This window comes from Salmo salar, chromosome ssa20 (genome assembly GCF_905237065.1).
Source record: "Salmo salar chromosome ssa20, Ssal_v3.1, whole genome shotgun sequence".
NCBI lineage: Eukaryota > Metazoa > Chordata > Actinopteri > Salmoniformes > Salmonidae > Salmo > Salmo salar.
In genome coordinates, this window is record NC_059461.1 from 56,350,308 (window position 1) to 56,365,299 (window position 14,992).

At 41.6% G+C, this 14,992-nt stretch overlaps 1 protein-coding gene across 1 annotated transcript in view; it reads left to right on the forward strand.

Moving 5' to 3' along the window:
• Positions 1-208: 208 nt before the first annotated feature.
• Positions 209-14,992, forward strand: part of LOC106580879 (transmembrane protein 255B) — a 31,792-nt gene continuing 17,008 nt past the window's right edge. Inside the window, exons 1-4 of the mRNA XM_014162403.2 lie at positions 209-508; positions 1,720-1,862; positions 2,927-2,989; positions 12,855-12,944. Of these exons, the coding sequence (XP_014017878.1) occupies positions 448-508; positions 1,720-1,862; positions 2,927-2,989; positions 12,855-12,944 (357 nt within the window). The 5' untranslated portion in view covers positions 209-447. The remainder of the gene's footprint in view (positions 509-1,719; positions 1,863-2,926; positions 2,990-12,854; positions 12,945-14,992) is intronic.

The window sequence follows — 14,992 nt, forward strand, 5'->3', positions numbered from 1 at the left end:
GTTGAATCTAAAACACATGTAGGTTCATCTTCATTTTAGTTTAAACAGCAAGGTATAGTAATGCAGGATTGTAAAAATAGCCACGGCAATTTCTCATTAGATTAGCGTTTGTTTTTTTAACCGGCCAACTGAATAAACCATAAAAGCATTCACAGTAAGATTCAATGACATAAGAAGAAAACGCCCATTATTAGCCTGGTCCTTTTGTAACAAGTGAGCAGCGCAACATTGCAGCTGTAGGTTACTAGGAGCGGGATCTTACACGTGCATATTTGGGAACACGTTGGCCAACCGTGCACGTAGTGCGCTTATAAAACATTTGAAGAGCTCCATGCGCAACAGACCGTGCGGAGGTATTCTGATATCAGCACAGTAGACGTAGCGCATTGGCTCACTCAGGGATATTGTGGATATTATACTACTCCGTGGAGCATCCGTTTGGGGAGCATGACAACCGGAGCCATTCGGGACGCACCGGATCGGGAGAAGCCCGCTCTCAGTCAAGCAGGTAGGCTATAGAGTTAAATTGTGACTGCCATTCAATGCGTATTTTTCCGGTTGCTTAGCCTATACTGCAAATTAGTGTAAGCTACTGCATTTGAATTAGGCCTACCTATATATATATATATAAATAAAGTAGGCCTAATTCAAATGCAGTAGCTTACACTAATTTGCAGTATAGGCTAAGCAACCGGAAAAATACGGATTTATTTTTTTACCATATTATGCTTTGTAAATTATGACAGAAACAATTAAATAGCTTAGTTGAAAGGATTTCGTTTTGGTGAAGGAAAATGCAAGTGATTTTTGTCTGTGTACATGAAAACTATGTAAGTTATATGCTTATTTAAAAACGTTATGTGTGCAGCATTTTGACATAGCCTATAATCCCCAAAGCAGCTCTGCCTAATCATTAATCAGGGAAAGAAAAATATGACATCTGTTTGCAGGTTTTACCTTTCATTTTTAAGATTTACTTTGTTGTAATTTGAGACCTGCCACGAGAAAGAAGACTTACTGACGTGTAACTCAAGTTTTGATCTCGTTAGGAGATTTTTACATGCACTGATCGCAAATTAGAATTCAGCCCATTGTGGTTATTATACTGGCTAATTACCCATGTGCAGACTTGGTAGAGCTGTTTTGCAGATGTGGAGTTATTCTCTGTCTGAGAGTTTTTAATATGTATTATCTACACAGCCCTTTCAGAATGACAGTCCGTACAATAAATTAGGCCTAATATATTTTAAATGTTATTATTACCATCATATTAATAATCCATATTGTTTTGAAAATAGTAAATCATGGACTGGAGCATATCTGCTCCCTCTGTGCTAGATTCTTAGTAAAACATGTCACATTTTATTTTGTTTTGATCATAAATGGTCCCATCCAACATTTCCATTTGGGGCCCAAATGGGTTAATGAACGGCTTTTCCTCAGGCCCCATGAGGAAAACCCAACAGGGACCCAAAACCTTTTTTCCTCAGTATCCAGGTTGGCCCCACACGTGGGTATGAAGCCCAACATGAGCCCACATAAAGCCCAACATGGCAACCACAAGTGGGGCAAACGTGGACACTGAGGATAAATCTTACTGGGCCCCTTCTGGTTATCCTCCTAGGACCCCAAGTGTTAACCCTTCTTTAACCCACCTGGGCTAGGTATACATTGTACAGTGAAATTGTATTGTGACTGATTATGCATCTGTGGGTACAGAACTGATGAAGAGGAGGAACAGGATGGCGATATGGCTGGTACTGGGCATGCTCTGTCTGTCCCTGGTCCTGGTCATTCTGGGGATCTACACCACCACTCGCACAGAGAGCCTCAGCATCACCGGATACACCTCTGGAGTCATTGTAAGTACATCTTCATCATTATCATCATCATCATCAGAATTATGTTCATCTGCCATTTTGTTGAAAATTACTCACTATACATATAAATGAACTTTTAATAACAACAAACACATTTTCTCAAATGTTCTCTCTTTTTGTCATAAAAAAAACAACACAGACCTTAAGAAAATAAAGAAGTTGCAATGCCAAGAAGGCAGGTCTCCAGAAATTATTGACGGATGGGGAAACTATGGTTTGTGAGTCGTTGTCCGCAAAACAAGATGTCTTCCAAATTATGGCAATTAAAGTCTCATAAATGTCGTGACAGTTGTCATCATTCATGTTGTTGAACAAACCCTCATTTTATAGCACATGACAGACAAACAACATATATTTCAGCTGTTATTTATCACAGCCAGTAAGTATTTCCAGTGCCATTTTATATACATTTAAAGACAGATAATTTCTAAGTGTATAATCTCGTTTAACCCAGAACTAAAGTCTTGTGTAATTGGTCAGCTGCTCGATTAAGTTGTGGGTCCATATGTGTTAAGAGATTGGATCAAGAGATGCTAGAACGAGGTGCTCCACCTTCTCTCTTTGCAAGTTATGGGCCGAATGACAACTTCCCTTCGGAAATTCAAAATATGCTAACAACTACGAAATTGCCATTTGTCCAAATAACCAGTGACGAAAAACCCAAACACCAGAACTACTGCTACTCGTTATCCCACACATCCCATTCCTTTCCGAGAGATCTACGGTACCACAGCCATGTTGTTAACAGGTGCATTTTCTATTATGTCCACATTTAAACCTTGGCATTTCTTCTGCTGGATCACCGCAACTCAATTCTGATTTGTGGGTAACTTCAGTGATTCAACTGCACAGTTCATTGGCGCTTCCAATTCTGTTGTAGTAGTAGTCGACCAGGGAATAATCTTTGCATTACTATAACATCAGTGAACGGAGTTGTTATTTATCTCTTGACTTTACATTACTTTTAATAGTGCGTAAAGTTCTCTACAATAAGAGCCAACTGCTGGCATCTCTCTAACAGTGGCTGTTCTACTTAATATCTGCAGTTGGCGTTTGGATCCTTCCTGGGTGTTCTTGGACTCTGCCTGGAGGAAAACCGAAAACAGCTGGTACCTTTCTACTACTTCTCATTAATTTGTCACATTTGTACTATCCTTCCTCCTGAATGGTCTCTCTCTCTTCCTCTGCTTATCGCATAATGTTCTTGCCTGATCTATCTCTCTCATCCTCTTGGTTATAATTGCATCCGTGCACAGCAGAGATTGATAACTGCAGACTGTGTTCAGGCTTTTTTCCCAGCCCAACACTATAACACCTGATTTAGCGGATAGTGGACCATTTGTTATGAAATAATGCACAGTGTTTACAGGGCTAATGACCAAATTAGTCGTTTTAAAAGAGGTTACTTGGGGTTGAGTTTTGGTTTCAAAGTATTTCCATATTGCATCTTTCAGTTAATTGTCTTTTTTATCTGTCAAAGAGAGTGGGAGTGATTAAGAATAGAGAGTGGTGTGGTATCCAAGCCACAGCCACAACCTCAGTTTTGTGTAAAAGCCAGAAATATGGTCTGGCCTGTAAAATATAGAAGGAAAACCCCTAAAACTCATTGGATAATAGTCTTGATAGATCTATGTCTAGAAATATTTAAATCATTGTAACCAGATGCTATTTGAAGTGAAACAGGGTTGAGCATTCCAATCTTTTACGCACCAATCAATATAATACAAAATTAAAGAACCTGATCTTCAACCAGCTCAAGTCAACAGTCTCAGCATGGCCAACTCTGTCTTTCCAGTCCAAACCACATCCAATGGTACTCTGTTCTGTTGGGTTGACTCTCCACCTCACACAGCAGGAAGTAGTCTTTAACAAGTTAGAGAAGATGGACAGAGTAGTGTGTGTGTGTGCATGCATGTATAGTGGATAAGGATATTGATTGATGTGTACGTGTGGGGCTTCTCCATACCATCCCATCTCATTTTATCCAGCAGAAGAAATCATTGTGAAAAAGGAGAGAGATACTGAGTGTATAAACAGAAAGCAACTTGTTAGGTCGAGGTAAGACAGGGAGATGGAGAGAGTGAGGGGACCCCAGCATAGAGGAGTAAATGTGCCTGGCTTGGAAAGGATGTCAATGCCTGCAGTGCAGATGCACACACACATAAGCACTCACACACACACACACACACACACACATAAGCACGCACACACTCACACACACACACACACACACACACACACACACACACACACACACAAAATAGTTCATGAATGATTCTTAAAAATGATTCCAGATGGGTATTTGTTAGTTGTTGTTCTGTTATCAATACATTTTACCACAGTTTTCTTGGAATTTAGAAAAACTGTAAACTTTAGTGCGCTTGTAATATGAAGTAAAGGAGTCTGCTGCTAATTATTCTCACCTGCTCATGTCTGTGTCTTGTTACGGTTCTTGTAATCGTATAAGAAAACGAGCATTTCCAATTAAAATCATAATACATTTTAAAGAAGCCTTTTTAAAGATACTTCAATGTAGGTAAACAGAGATGGGGTGGGGGGGAATAGGAGGAGATAGAGATTGTGGTCTGTTATTATTACACTGAACAAAAATATAATCGCAACATGTGAAGTGTTGGTCCTATGTTTCATGAGCTGTAATAAAAGATCCCAGAAAGGTTTTATACGCACAATAAGCTTATTTCTCTCAAATTTTGTGCACAAATTTGTTTACATCCCTGTTAGTGAGCATTTCTCCTTTGCCAAGATAATCCATCCCCCTGACGGGAATGGCATATCAAGAATTTGATTAAACAGTATGATCATTACACAGGTGCACCTTGTGCTGGGGACAATAAATGGCCACTCTAAAATGGGTCAGTTTTGTCACACAACACAATGCCACAGATGTTTCAAGTTTTGAAGGAGCATGCAATTGGCATGATGACTCCAGGAATGTCCATCAGAGCTGTTGCCAGAGAATTTAATGTTAATTTCTCTACCAGAAGCTGCCTCCAACGTCGTTTTATAGAATTTGACAGTACGTCCAACTGGCCTCACAACCGCAGACCACGTGTATGGTGTTGTGTGGACGAGCAGTTAGCCGATGTCAACGTTGTGAACAGAGTGCCCCATGGTGGCGGTGGGGTTATGGTATGGGCAGGCATAAACTATGGACAACGAACACAATTGCATTTTATAGATGGCAATTTGAATGCACAAAAATACCGTGACAAGATCCTGAGGCCCATTGTGAGGCCCCTTTTTTTTTTAAAGCTATCTATGGCCAACAGATGAATATCTGTATTCCCAGTCAAGTGAAATCCATAGATTAAGACCTAATGAATTTATTTTAATAACTCAGTAAAATCAATGACATTTTTCCATGTTGCGTTTATATTTTTGTTCAGTATAACAGGCCACTCTTATTTTGTCTAATTCTAATCATGTCTGTAATCGTGTCCAAGATAGACACGTCCAGCTATCTGTTAAACTGATATTTTCATATACTCGACATTACCTCAGTGGCTGTCACGGACTAGCTTATTGGCCAGAATGGCTACCAGGGTTCCAGACCTGCAGACCACCCTGGTTTAGTTTAGGCTACTTACTTACTGACTTAGGCTCATCTCCCATCAGAGATCACAGACCATTGACGATGTGCAGAGGTTTGCCCATGGCTAAATAGTTCTGCTACGAGCGGTCTCTGAGGCTAGGGTAGCGTTTATTAGGGCAGGGGTTCACAAACTTTTGTGGACCCCCTCATAATCAGAACACAACTCAAGTGAGATAAAGAAAATAGGAGTTTTACAATGAATTCAGCAGTGCATGGCCAGACTAACCAAGTTTCGGGCCCTGGGGAGGAACATTTTAAAGGTTCGCCTCTTGGAATTGCAGTTTTCAAGCTAATTTCCTGCAATTCTACAAATGAGGCAGAGAGAAAACTTAGCAGGTGTATTAAAAAAATTATTTTTCACAAATATCCCAGTGAGTCTCCCAGGTCCATGTTGCCCAGTGTTAATACCATAAATGATAGGTTCATAATATTACATTGTATTTTATTACACCCTCTAAACTTATTCCACTGTTCCCTTGGCCAAAATCGTTTAATCGGTTGCTGTTAGTAATATTCATTAACAAAAGAGGGGGAAAAAACAACGTTTTATACATATACACACTGAATGTACAAAACATTAGAAACACCTGCTTTTTCAATTACATAGACTGAACATGTAAATCCTGGTGAAAGTTATGAGCTCTTATAGATGTCACCTGTCAAATCCACTTCAGTCAGTGTAGATGAAGGGGAGGAGGCAAGTTAAAGAAAGATTTGTATGCCTTGAGACATGGATTGTGTGCCATTCAGAGAGGCAATGGTTAAGACAAAAGATTGAAGTGCCTTTGAATGGGGCATGGTAGTAGGTGCCAGGCGCACCAGTTTGAGTTTGTCAAGAACTGCAACGTAACTGGGTTTTTCATGTTCAACCGTTTCCTGTGTGTATCAAGAATGTTCCACCACCCAAAGGACATCCTGCCAACTTGACACAACTGTGGGAAGCATTGGAGTCAACTAGGGCCAGCATCCCTGTGGAATGCTTTCAACACCTTGTAGACCATGCCCAGACGAATTGAGGCTGTTCTGAGGGCAATATTAGGAAGATGTTCTTAATAATTTGTACACTCAGTGTATATTCAGTGCCTTCAGAAAGTATTTACACCCCTTGACCATTTCCACATTTTGTTGTGTTACATCCTGAATTTAAAATGGATTAAATTGAGACACAATACCCCATAATGTCAAAGTGGAATTATGTTTTTAGCCATTTTTACACATTAATTAAAAATTAAAAAGCTGGAATGTCTTTCGGCAATAAGTATTCAACCTTTTTGTTATGACAAGCCTAAATAAGTTCAGGAGTAAGAATTTGCTTAACATGTCACATAATACGTTGCATGGACTCAAACTGTGTGCTATAATAGTGTTTGACATGATTTTTGATTGACTACCTCATCTCTATCCAGACGTACAATTATCTGTAAGGCCCCTCAGTCTAGTAGTGAATTTCAAACACAGATTCAACCACAAAGACAAGGGAGGTTTTCCAATGCCTCGCAAAGAAGGGCACCTATTGGTAGATGGATAAAAAAAAAATAAGCAGACATTGTGTAACGGCCGTCGAAGGGAGTAGACCAAGGCGCAGTGTGGTTAGTGCTCATCATGAATTTATTATACTGAGAACACAATAAACAGAGAAACAAAAGACGCCAGCCAAACAGTTCTGTCAGGTAAGATACACTAAACAGAAATAAACCACCCACAAAACCCAAAGGAAAACAGGCTACCTAAGTATGGCTCCCAATCAGAAACAACGATGTACAGCTGTCCCTGATTGAGAGCCATACCAGGCCAAAACAAAGAAATACAAAACATAGAAAAAAGGACATAGAATGCCCACCCTAGTCACACCCTGGCCTAACCAAAATAGAGAATAAAAACCCTCTCTATGGCCAGGGCGTGACACATTGTATATCCCTTTGTGCATGGTGAAGTTATTAATTTCACTTTGGATGGTGTATCAATATACCCAGTCACTGAAAAGATATAGGCGTCCTTCTTAACTCAATTGCCAGGCCAATGGTGACTTTAAAATAGTTACAGAGTTTAATGGATGTGATAGGAGAAAACTGAGGATGAATCAACAGCATTGTAGTTACTCCACAATACTAACCTAATTGACAGAGTGAAAAGAAGGAAGCATGTACAGAATAAAAAAATATTTCCAAACTGAATAAGTCACTAAAGTAATACTGCAAAAAATGTGGCAAAACAATTCACTTTTTGTCTTGAATACAAAGTGTTATGTTTGGCAAATCCAATACAACACAATACTGAGTACCAATTTCCATATTTTCAAACATAGTGGGGGCTGCATCATGTTATGGGTAATGTTCCCTCTAAGATGCACATGTGTGCAGGGGCGCAGCTCCCCCGGGACTGCCGTGCAAAATAAATATCAGCCTGCACAGAGAAGCATGAGATTGAACTTCACTCAACTTTCTAGTTTTCCCCTTTAGTTAACATTATCAACGTTCCCCTCAACTGTGCGAATGGTGAACGAAATGAACGCAATATTAGCCGCTTTCAATGCAACATACTGAAACAAAGCAAACTATGCAAGAGATTTTTTTGTAGGCAGAACGCATTGGAGTAGGATTCAATTGCATTGACAGGCACGACTCAGGCCCATACTCTACACAGACCGGTGCACGATAATCAATCAGAGCTGCAGAATCCCTATATGCAAATACACCATTGCCATATACGGATCTGTGTCATTCACTTTGAACTGCTCTGTGTTTACAGCATGAGTGGTCGCAAGTAGATGCGCTTCTTAGAGCTGCATGTAGCCAGCCAGGTGTGTACATTTGTTCATATTCTTTGCTATTAAGTGAGTTATTAGCCCAGTTATAGCAAATTTCTAGTCAGTAATGGGGGAGTGGTTGCTTCCTACAGGAATACAATATGTGTGCATTTCTAGCCATCTTTGAACAGCAAGTCAGGTCAAGAGCTTTTTATTATTTCTAAAAATCAAATCAAATCTAATTGTATTTGTCACTTGCGCCAAATACAACAGGTGTAGACCTTACAGTGAAATGCTTACTTACAAGCCCTTAACCAACAATGCAGTTTTAAGAAAATACAAAAAAAAAGTAAGAGATAAGAATAACAAATAATTAAAGCGGGGCTATATACAGGGGGTACCGGTACAGAGTCAATGTGTGGGGGCACCGGTGTCGAGGTATTTGAGGTAATATGTACATGTAGGTAGAGTTACAATGCATAGATAATAACAGAAAGTAGCAGCAGCGTGGGGGGGGCAATGCAAATAGTCTAGATAGCCATTTGATGAGCTGTTCAGGAGTCTTATGGCTTGTGGGTAGAAGCTGTTTAGAAGCCTCTTGGACCTAGACTTGGCGCTCCGGTGCCGCTTGCCGTGCGGTAGCAGAGAGAACAGTCTATGACTAGGGTGGCTGGAGTATTTGACAATTTTTAGGGCCTTCCTTTGACACTGCCTGGTATAGAGGTCCTGGATGGCAGGAAGCTTGGCCCCGGTGATGTACTAGGCCGTACGCACTACCCGCTGTAGTGCCTTCCATTCGGAGGCCGAGCAGTTGCCATACCAGGCAGTGATGCAACCCGTCAGGATGCTCTCGATGGTGCAGCTGTAAAACCTTTTGAGAATCTGAGGACCCATGCCAAATCTTTTCAGTCTCCTGAGGGGGAATAGGTTTTGTCATGCCCTCTTCACGACCGTCTTGGTGTGCTTGGACAATGTTAGTTTGTTGGTGATGTGGACACCAAGGAACTTGAAGCTCTCAATTTGCTCCACTGCAGTCCCGTCGATGAGAATGGGGGTGTGCTCGGTCCTCCTTTTCCTGTAGTCCACAATCATCTCCTTTGTCTTGATTACGTTGACGTAGAGGTTGTTGTACTTGCACAACACAGTCAGGTCTCTGACCTCCCTATAGGCTGTCTCATCGTTGTCGGTGATCAGGCCTACCACTGTTGTGTCATCAGCAAACTTAATGATGATGTTGGAGTTGTGCCTGGCCATGCAGTCATGAGTGAACAGGGAGTACAGGAGTGGACTGAGCACGCACCCCTGAGGGGCCCTCGTGTTGAGGATAAGTGTGGAGGATGTGTTATTACCTACCCTTACCACCTCGGGTGGCCTGTCAGGAAGCCCAGGATCCATTTGCAGAGGGAGGTGTTTAGTCCCAGGGTCCTTAGCTTAGTGATGACCTTTGAGGGTACTATGGTGTTGAATGCTGAGCTGTAGTCAATGAACAGCATTCTCACATAGGTGTTCCTTTTGTCCAGGTGTGAAAGGGCAGTGTGGAGTGCCATAGAGATTTCATCATCTGTGGATCTGTTGGTGCGATATGTAAATTGGAGTGGGTCTAGGGTTTCTGGGATAATGGTGTTGATGTGAGCCATGACCAGCCTTTCAAAGCATTTCATTGCTACAGAAGTGAGTGTTACGGGTCGGTAGTCATTTAGGCAGGTTACCTTAGTGTTCTCGGGCACAGGGACTATGATGGTCTGCTTGAAACATGTCGGTATTGCAGACTCAGACAGGGAGAGATTGAAAATGTCAGTGAAGACACTTGCCAGTTAGTCAGCGCATGCTCGGAGTACCCGTCCTGGTAATCCGTCTGGACCTGAGGCCTTGTGAATGTTGACCTGTTTAAAGGTCTTACTCACATCGGCTGTTGTCCGTAACAGCTGATGCTCCCATGCATGTTTCAGTGTTACTTGCCTCGAAGCGAGCATAGAAGTTATTTAGCTCATCTGGTAGGCTCGTGTCACTGGGCAGCTCTCGGCTGTGCTTCCCTTTGTAGTCTGTAATAGGCACTTTTGTATTTTGAGACAGGCTTGAATAAGCTAAGTAGCCAATAGGCAAAGGGTAGCATCATTTGTCTGATTCTCTGTAAAAATGGTATGGGAATAATAATGCATTTAATTTTGTAAAGTGTTTTCTTGCCTCAAACAATAACATTTTCAGTCACCATCTTGTCTGAAGAACAAGTGGATAAACAGGTTAATATATATTTTTCAAAAGTCTCATGGAATGTAGGCCTAGATTGAACACCACACATTGTCTGCTACTGTAGGCTGAATGATAGAGCAGCTATTTCCATGTTAAAATGTTATGGGATGCATTTTCTCCATTTGATAGGCCTTCATTATGATCAAATAGCCACAGTTGCCTACTTGGCCACTGTTATAACTGTAACTTAAAGCGGGTACAGCCTCAGTGTTCACAGTAAATGCACGGCAGAAGTTGTACAACATTTTCAAAACGTTCAAGTTTGCGCTCAGCAGACCTGAAGTTTGCTCAGTGCCTACATTGTTTTTGAGGGAACATTGGTTATGGGTATGCTTGTAATCGTTAAGGATGGGAGTTTTTCCAGGATAAAAAATGAATTGGAATGGAGATAAGCACAGGCAAAATACTAGCGGAAACCTGGTTTAGTCTGCTTTGAACCAGACACTGGGAGATGATTTTACCTTTCAGCAGGACAATAACCTAAAACACAAGGCCAAATCTAGACTGGAGTTGCTTACCAAGAAGACAGTGAATGGCCGAGTTACAGTTTTGACTTAAATTTACTTGAAAATCTATGCCAAGAGCTGAAAATGTTTGTCTAGCAATGATCAACAACCAACTTGACAGAGCTTGAATAATTTTGAAAAGAATAATGGGCAAATAGTGCACAATCCACCGGTGGAAAGCTCTTAGAGACTTACCCAGAAAGACTCACATCAGTAATTGCTGCCAAAGGTGCTTCTACAAAGTTTTAGATATTTCTGTATTTTATTTTCAATACATTTGCAAAAATGTATAAAAACATGTTTTGACTTTGTCATTATGGGGTATTATGTGTAGATCGGTGAGAATTTGTTTTATTTAATACATTTTGAATTCAGTCTGTAACACAACAAAATATGTATTAAGTCAAGGTGTATCAATGCTTTCTGAAGGCAGTGTATTGAGATCTGGCCGTGGACCCCTGCAGTACATCCGTGGATGAGAACCCCTGTATTAGGGCATGCAACTGAAAACTTTTTGAAACGTTTTACAAAAGTGGAAAAATGTAAATCTTATTGGGCAGGTCAATGTACTGTAGTTCCTTCCTATTTCAGGCAGTTTTCTTCAATTTGCTGCCTACCCACAGGGCACAAATATCATTTCAACTTCTAGTTTTCATTTATATTTGGTTGAGATGTCAATTAACATGATTGCAAAGTCTTTTTATCCCACCATGTCATTCGATTTAAGTAAAAAAAATATGAAATTCCCTTACGTTGATTACTTTTTGCAATCAAATCAGTTTTCCACGTTGATCCAACTTCATCAGATAGATTTTTTTGTTGGAATGACATGGAAACAACATTGATGCAACCAGTTTTTGCCGAGTGAGTAATGAACACATCCCTCTGTCTCTCTGTCTCTCTCTGTCTCTCTCTGTCTCTCTGTCTCTCTCTGTCTGTCTCTCTCTCTCAGTGTGGATATCGTGTTAACACTGGGTGACATTTTGTTGAATGTACTCAGCTATTTTGGACATCATTTCACCGCGAGACAACTTTTAGGGCCGATGTGAGATGTCGGCTCAGAGATGATCAAGAAAAACGAGTGAATCTCCTGAGTGGATTTGTTGTTTAAGTGGACTCTCGTACCAGCAACTTGGATTAAGATGAAACATTTTCCTCGATCATGAAATATGATTGATTATATTTCTCATAACTGATCTCAAGTTAGATGTCAGGATAGGGTAGCTGAACTGTCAGACATAAAGACAGAAACCAGGTTGCAAGTAAATAATATTACGTTAAAAAGGAAGTCTGTTTTTACTCAACAGAGCTTGGGTTAAATGGCACTGAGCACATAACATGCTTTTGACCATAAACAGTTGTTGTGGTTTTTACATGTGTTTCTCCGTGTTCCTTCATACTGTGTTTCTCTTTTAATCATTATACCGTTCAACCTGTGTCTCTCTCTTTTCACTTGAGTTGAGTAAAAATTTTGCTTTGACACAGCTGTTTGCATTTTGTCTGACATAATGTCTTAAATCAATATAGGCTCCCAAGCATGTTTATTGTAACAATAATTTGGTCTTCTGTCTTCATCAGACAGATGATGAAATTGAAAACTTTAAAAATCCCACTGGGCACACACTGGTTGAATCAACGTTGTTTCCACGTCATTTCATGTAAATGACCTTGAACCAACGTGGAATAGACGATGACTTGATGTTGGTGCCCAGTGGGATTGCTACAACACACTTGGGAGGATATATACAGTGTACTGTCAACCTAGTTTTGTTGTTGAACATTAGTCCTGCTAGCATGTGCTCAGTCATGTATGTATGTTTCTATCTTTTCTAATAATGTCTTATTCCCTTTCTCTCCAGCTTGTGGCGGCCATTATTTTCCTCAGCTTCGGGATCATTGCCTCCTTCCTGTGTCTGGTGGTGGATGGCGTCTTCATCGTTTTCAACATGGTGAGTCACGTTGCTGCTCCACGTGTGTCTTTCAACTCAACAGATCACAGGGGGTTTGAGACAATTGTGACCGTAAATGAAAATCTTACCTAAAGCTAATTTATTTCTCATTCAGAGTGAAAATAGCAATCTTAGGGGGGAAAAACTCATTTATTTCTAATTCTTTTAGTCAGTAGTAGGCTTGATCTCAATTTCTCTTCCCCCAGTCTCTGATCTTGATGTCGTGCATGAGAGTGTTTGTGAGAATAGCTGTAATATTAGTGTTCATGCATGAGTGTTCCATCGTATGTGGATGGAGATTGACCCACCCTGTCTGTAATGTTGAAAGCAGTTTGGATTGAGTCTCACTCCCTGTGGATGAGTGTGGTTTCCGGTTCCGGAACTCCAATTTGAGCAGCAGCAGCTGAAAAATGAGCTCCTACAAATATTGAAATTTACATGGTTTTTAGAGTGAAGTACATCGGAAAAAAGCAAAAGAAAACTGCAAGACTGAAGAGGAGAAAAAACAAGCAACAAACAAAGAAGATAGGCTTTTGAAAAATAACTATTTTTCATAAAATTGTAGTTATCTTAGCTAGCTGAATTGTTTACCAGTTGCTAAGCAGTTGCTAGGGACTCTTTTGGAAGAAGCTAGCTAGCTAACGAAGAACAACAAAGAATATCTAGTTAACAGAAGAAAAGAAAGAGAAAATCAGGACAGAAGAAAAAGGATATCAAAGTGAAACAGTTCTCTAAAGACACAAGAGACAATAATACAAGAAACAACACTTCTGTAGCTTGTCAACTATGTGTCTGTCTATCCCTGTTCTCTCCCCTCTGCACAGGCCATACAAACGCTTCACACCGCGTGGCCGCTGCCACTCTAACCTGGTGGTCCCAGCGCGCACGACCCACGTGGAGTTCCAGGTCTCCGGCAGCCTCTGGAACTGCCGGTCTGCAGCCAACAAGGCTGAGTTCATCTCAGCCTATGCTACCCTCCAGTCCCTAGACTTCCTGGCGCTGACGGAAACATGGATTACCACAGATAACACTGCTATTCCTACTGCTCTCTCTTCGTCTGCCCACGTGTTCTCGCATACCCCTAGAGCATCGAGCCAGGGGGTGGTGGCACTGGAATCCTCATCTCTCCCAAGTGGACATTCTCTCTTTCTCCCCTGACCCATCTGTCTATCTCCTCATTTGAATTCCATGCTGTCACAGTTACCAGCCCTTTCAAGCTTAACATCCTTATCATTTATCGCCCTCCAGGTTCCCTTGGAGAGTTCATCAATGAGCTTGACGCCTTGATAAGTTCCTTTCCTGAAGATGGCTCACCTCTCACAGTTCTGGGTGACTTTAACCTCCCCACGTCTACCTTTGACTCATTCCTCTCTGCCTCCTTCTTTCCACTCCTCTCCTCTTTTGACCTCACCCTCTCACCTTCCCCCCCCTACTCACAAGGCAGGCAATACGCTTGACCTCATCTTTACTAGATGCTGTTCTTCCACTAATCTCATTGCAACTCCCCTCCAAATCTCCGACCACTACCTTGTATCCTTTTCCCTCTTGCTCTCATCCAACACTTCTCACTCTGCCCCTACTCGGATGGTATTGCGCCGTCCCAACCTTCGCTCTCTCTCTCCCGCTACTCTCTCCTCTTCCATCCTATCATCTCTTCCCTCTGCTCAAACCTTCTCCAACCTATCTCCTGATTCTGCCTCCTCAACCCTCCTCTCCTCCCTTTCTGCATCCTTTGATTTTCTCTGTCCCCTATCCTCCAGGCCTCCTCGGTCCTCCCCTCCTGCTCCGTGGCTCGACGACTCACTACGAGCTCACAGAACAGGGCTCCGGGCAGCCGAGCGGAAATGGAGGAAAACTCGCCTCCCTGCGGACCTGGCATCCTTTCACTCCCTCCTCTCTACATTCTCCTCTTCTGTCTCTGCTGCTAAAGCCACTTTCTACCACTCTAAATTACAAGCATCTGCCTCTAACCCTAGGAAGCTCTTTGCTACCTTCTCCTCCCTCCTGAATCCTCCTCCCCCCCCTCCTCCCTCTCTGCGGATGACTTC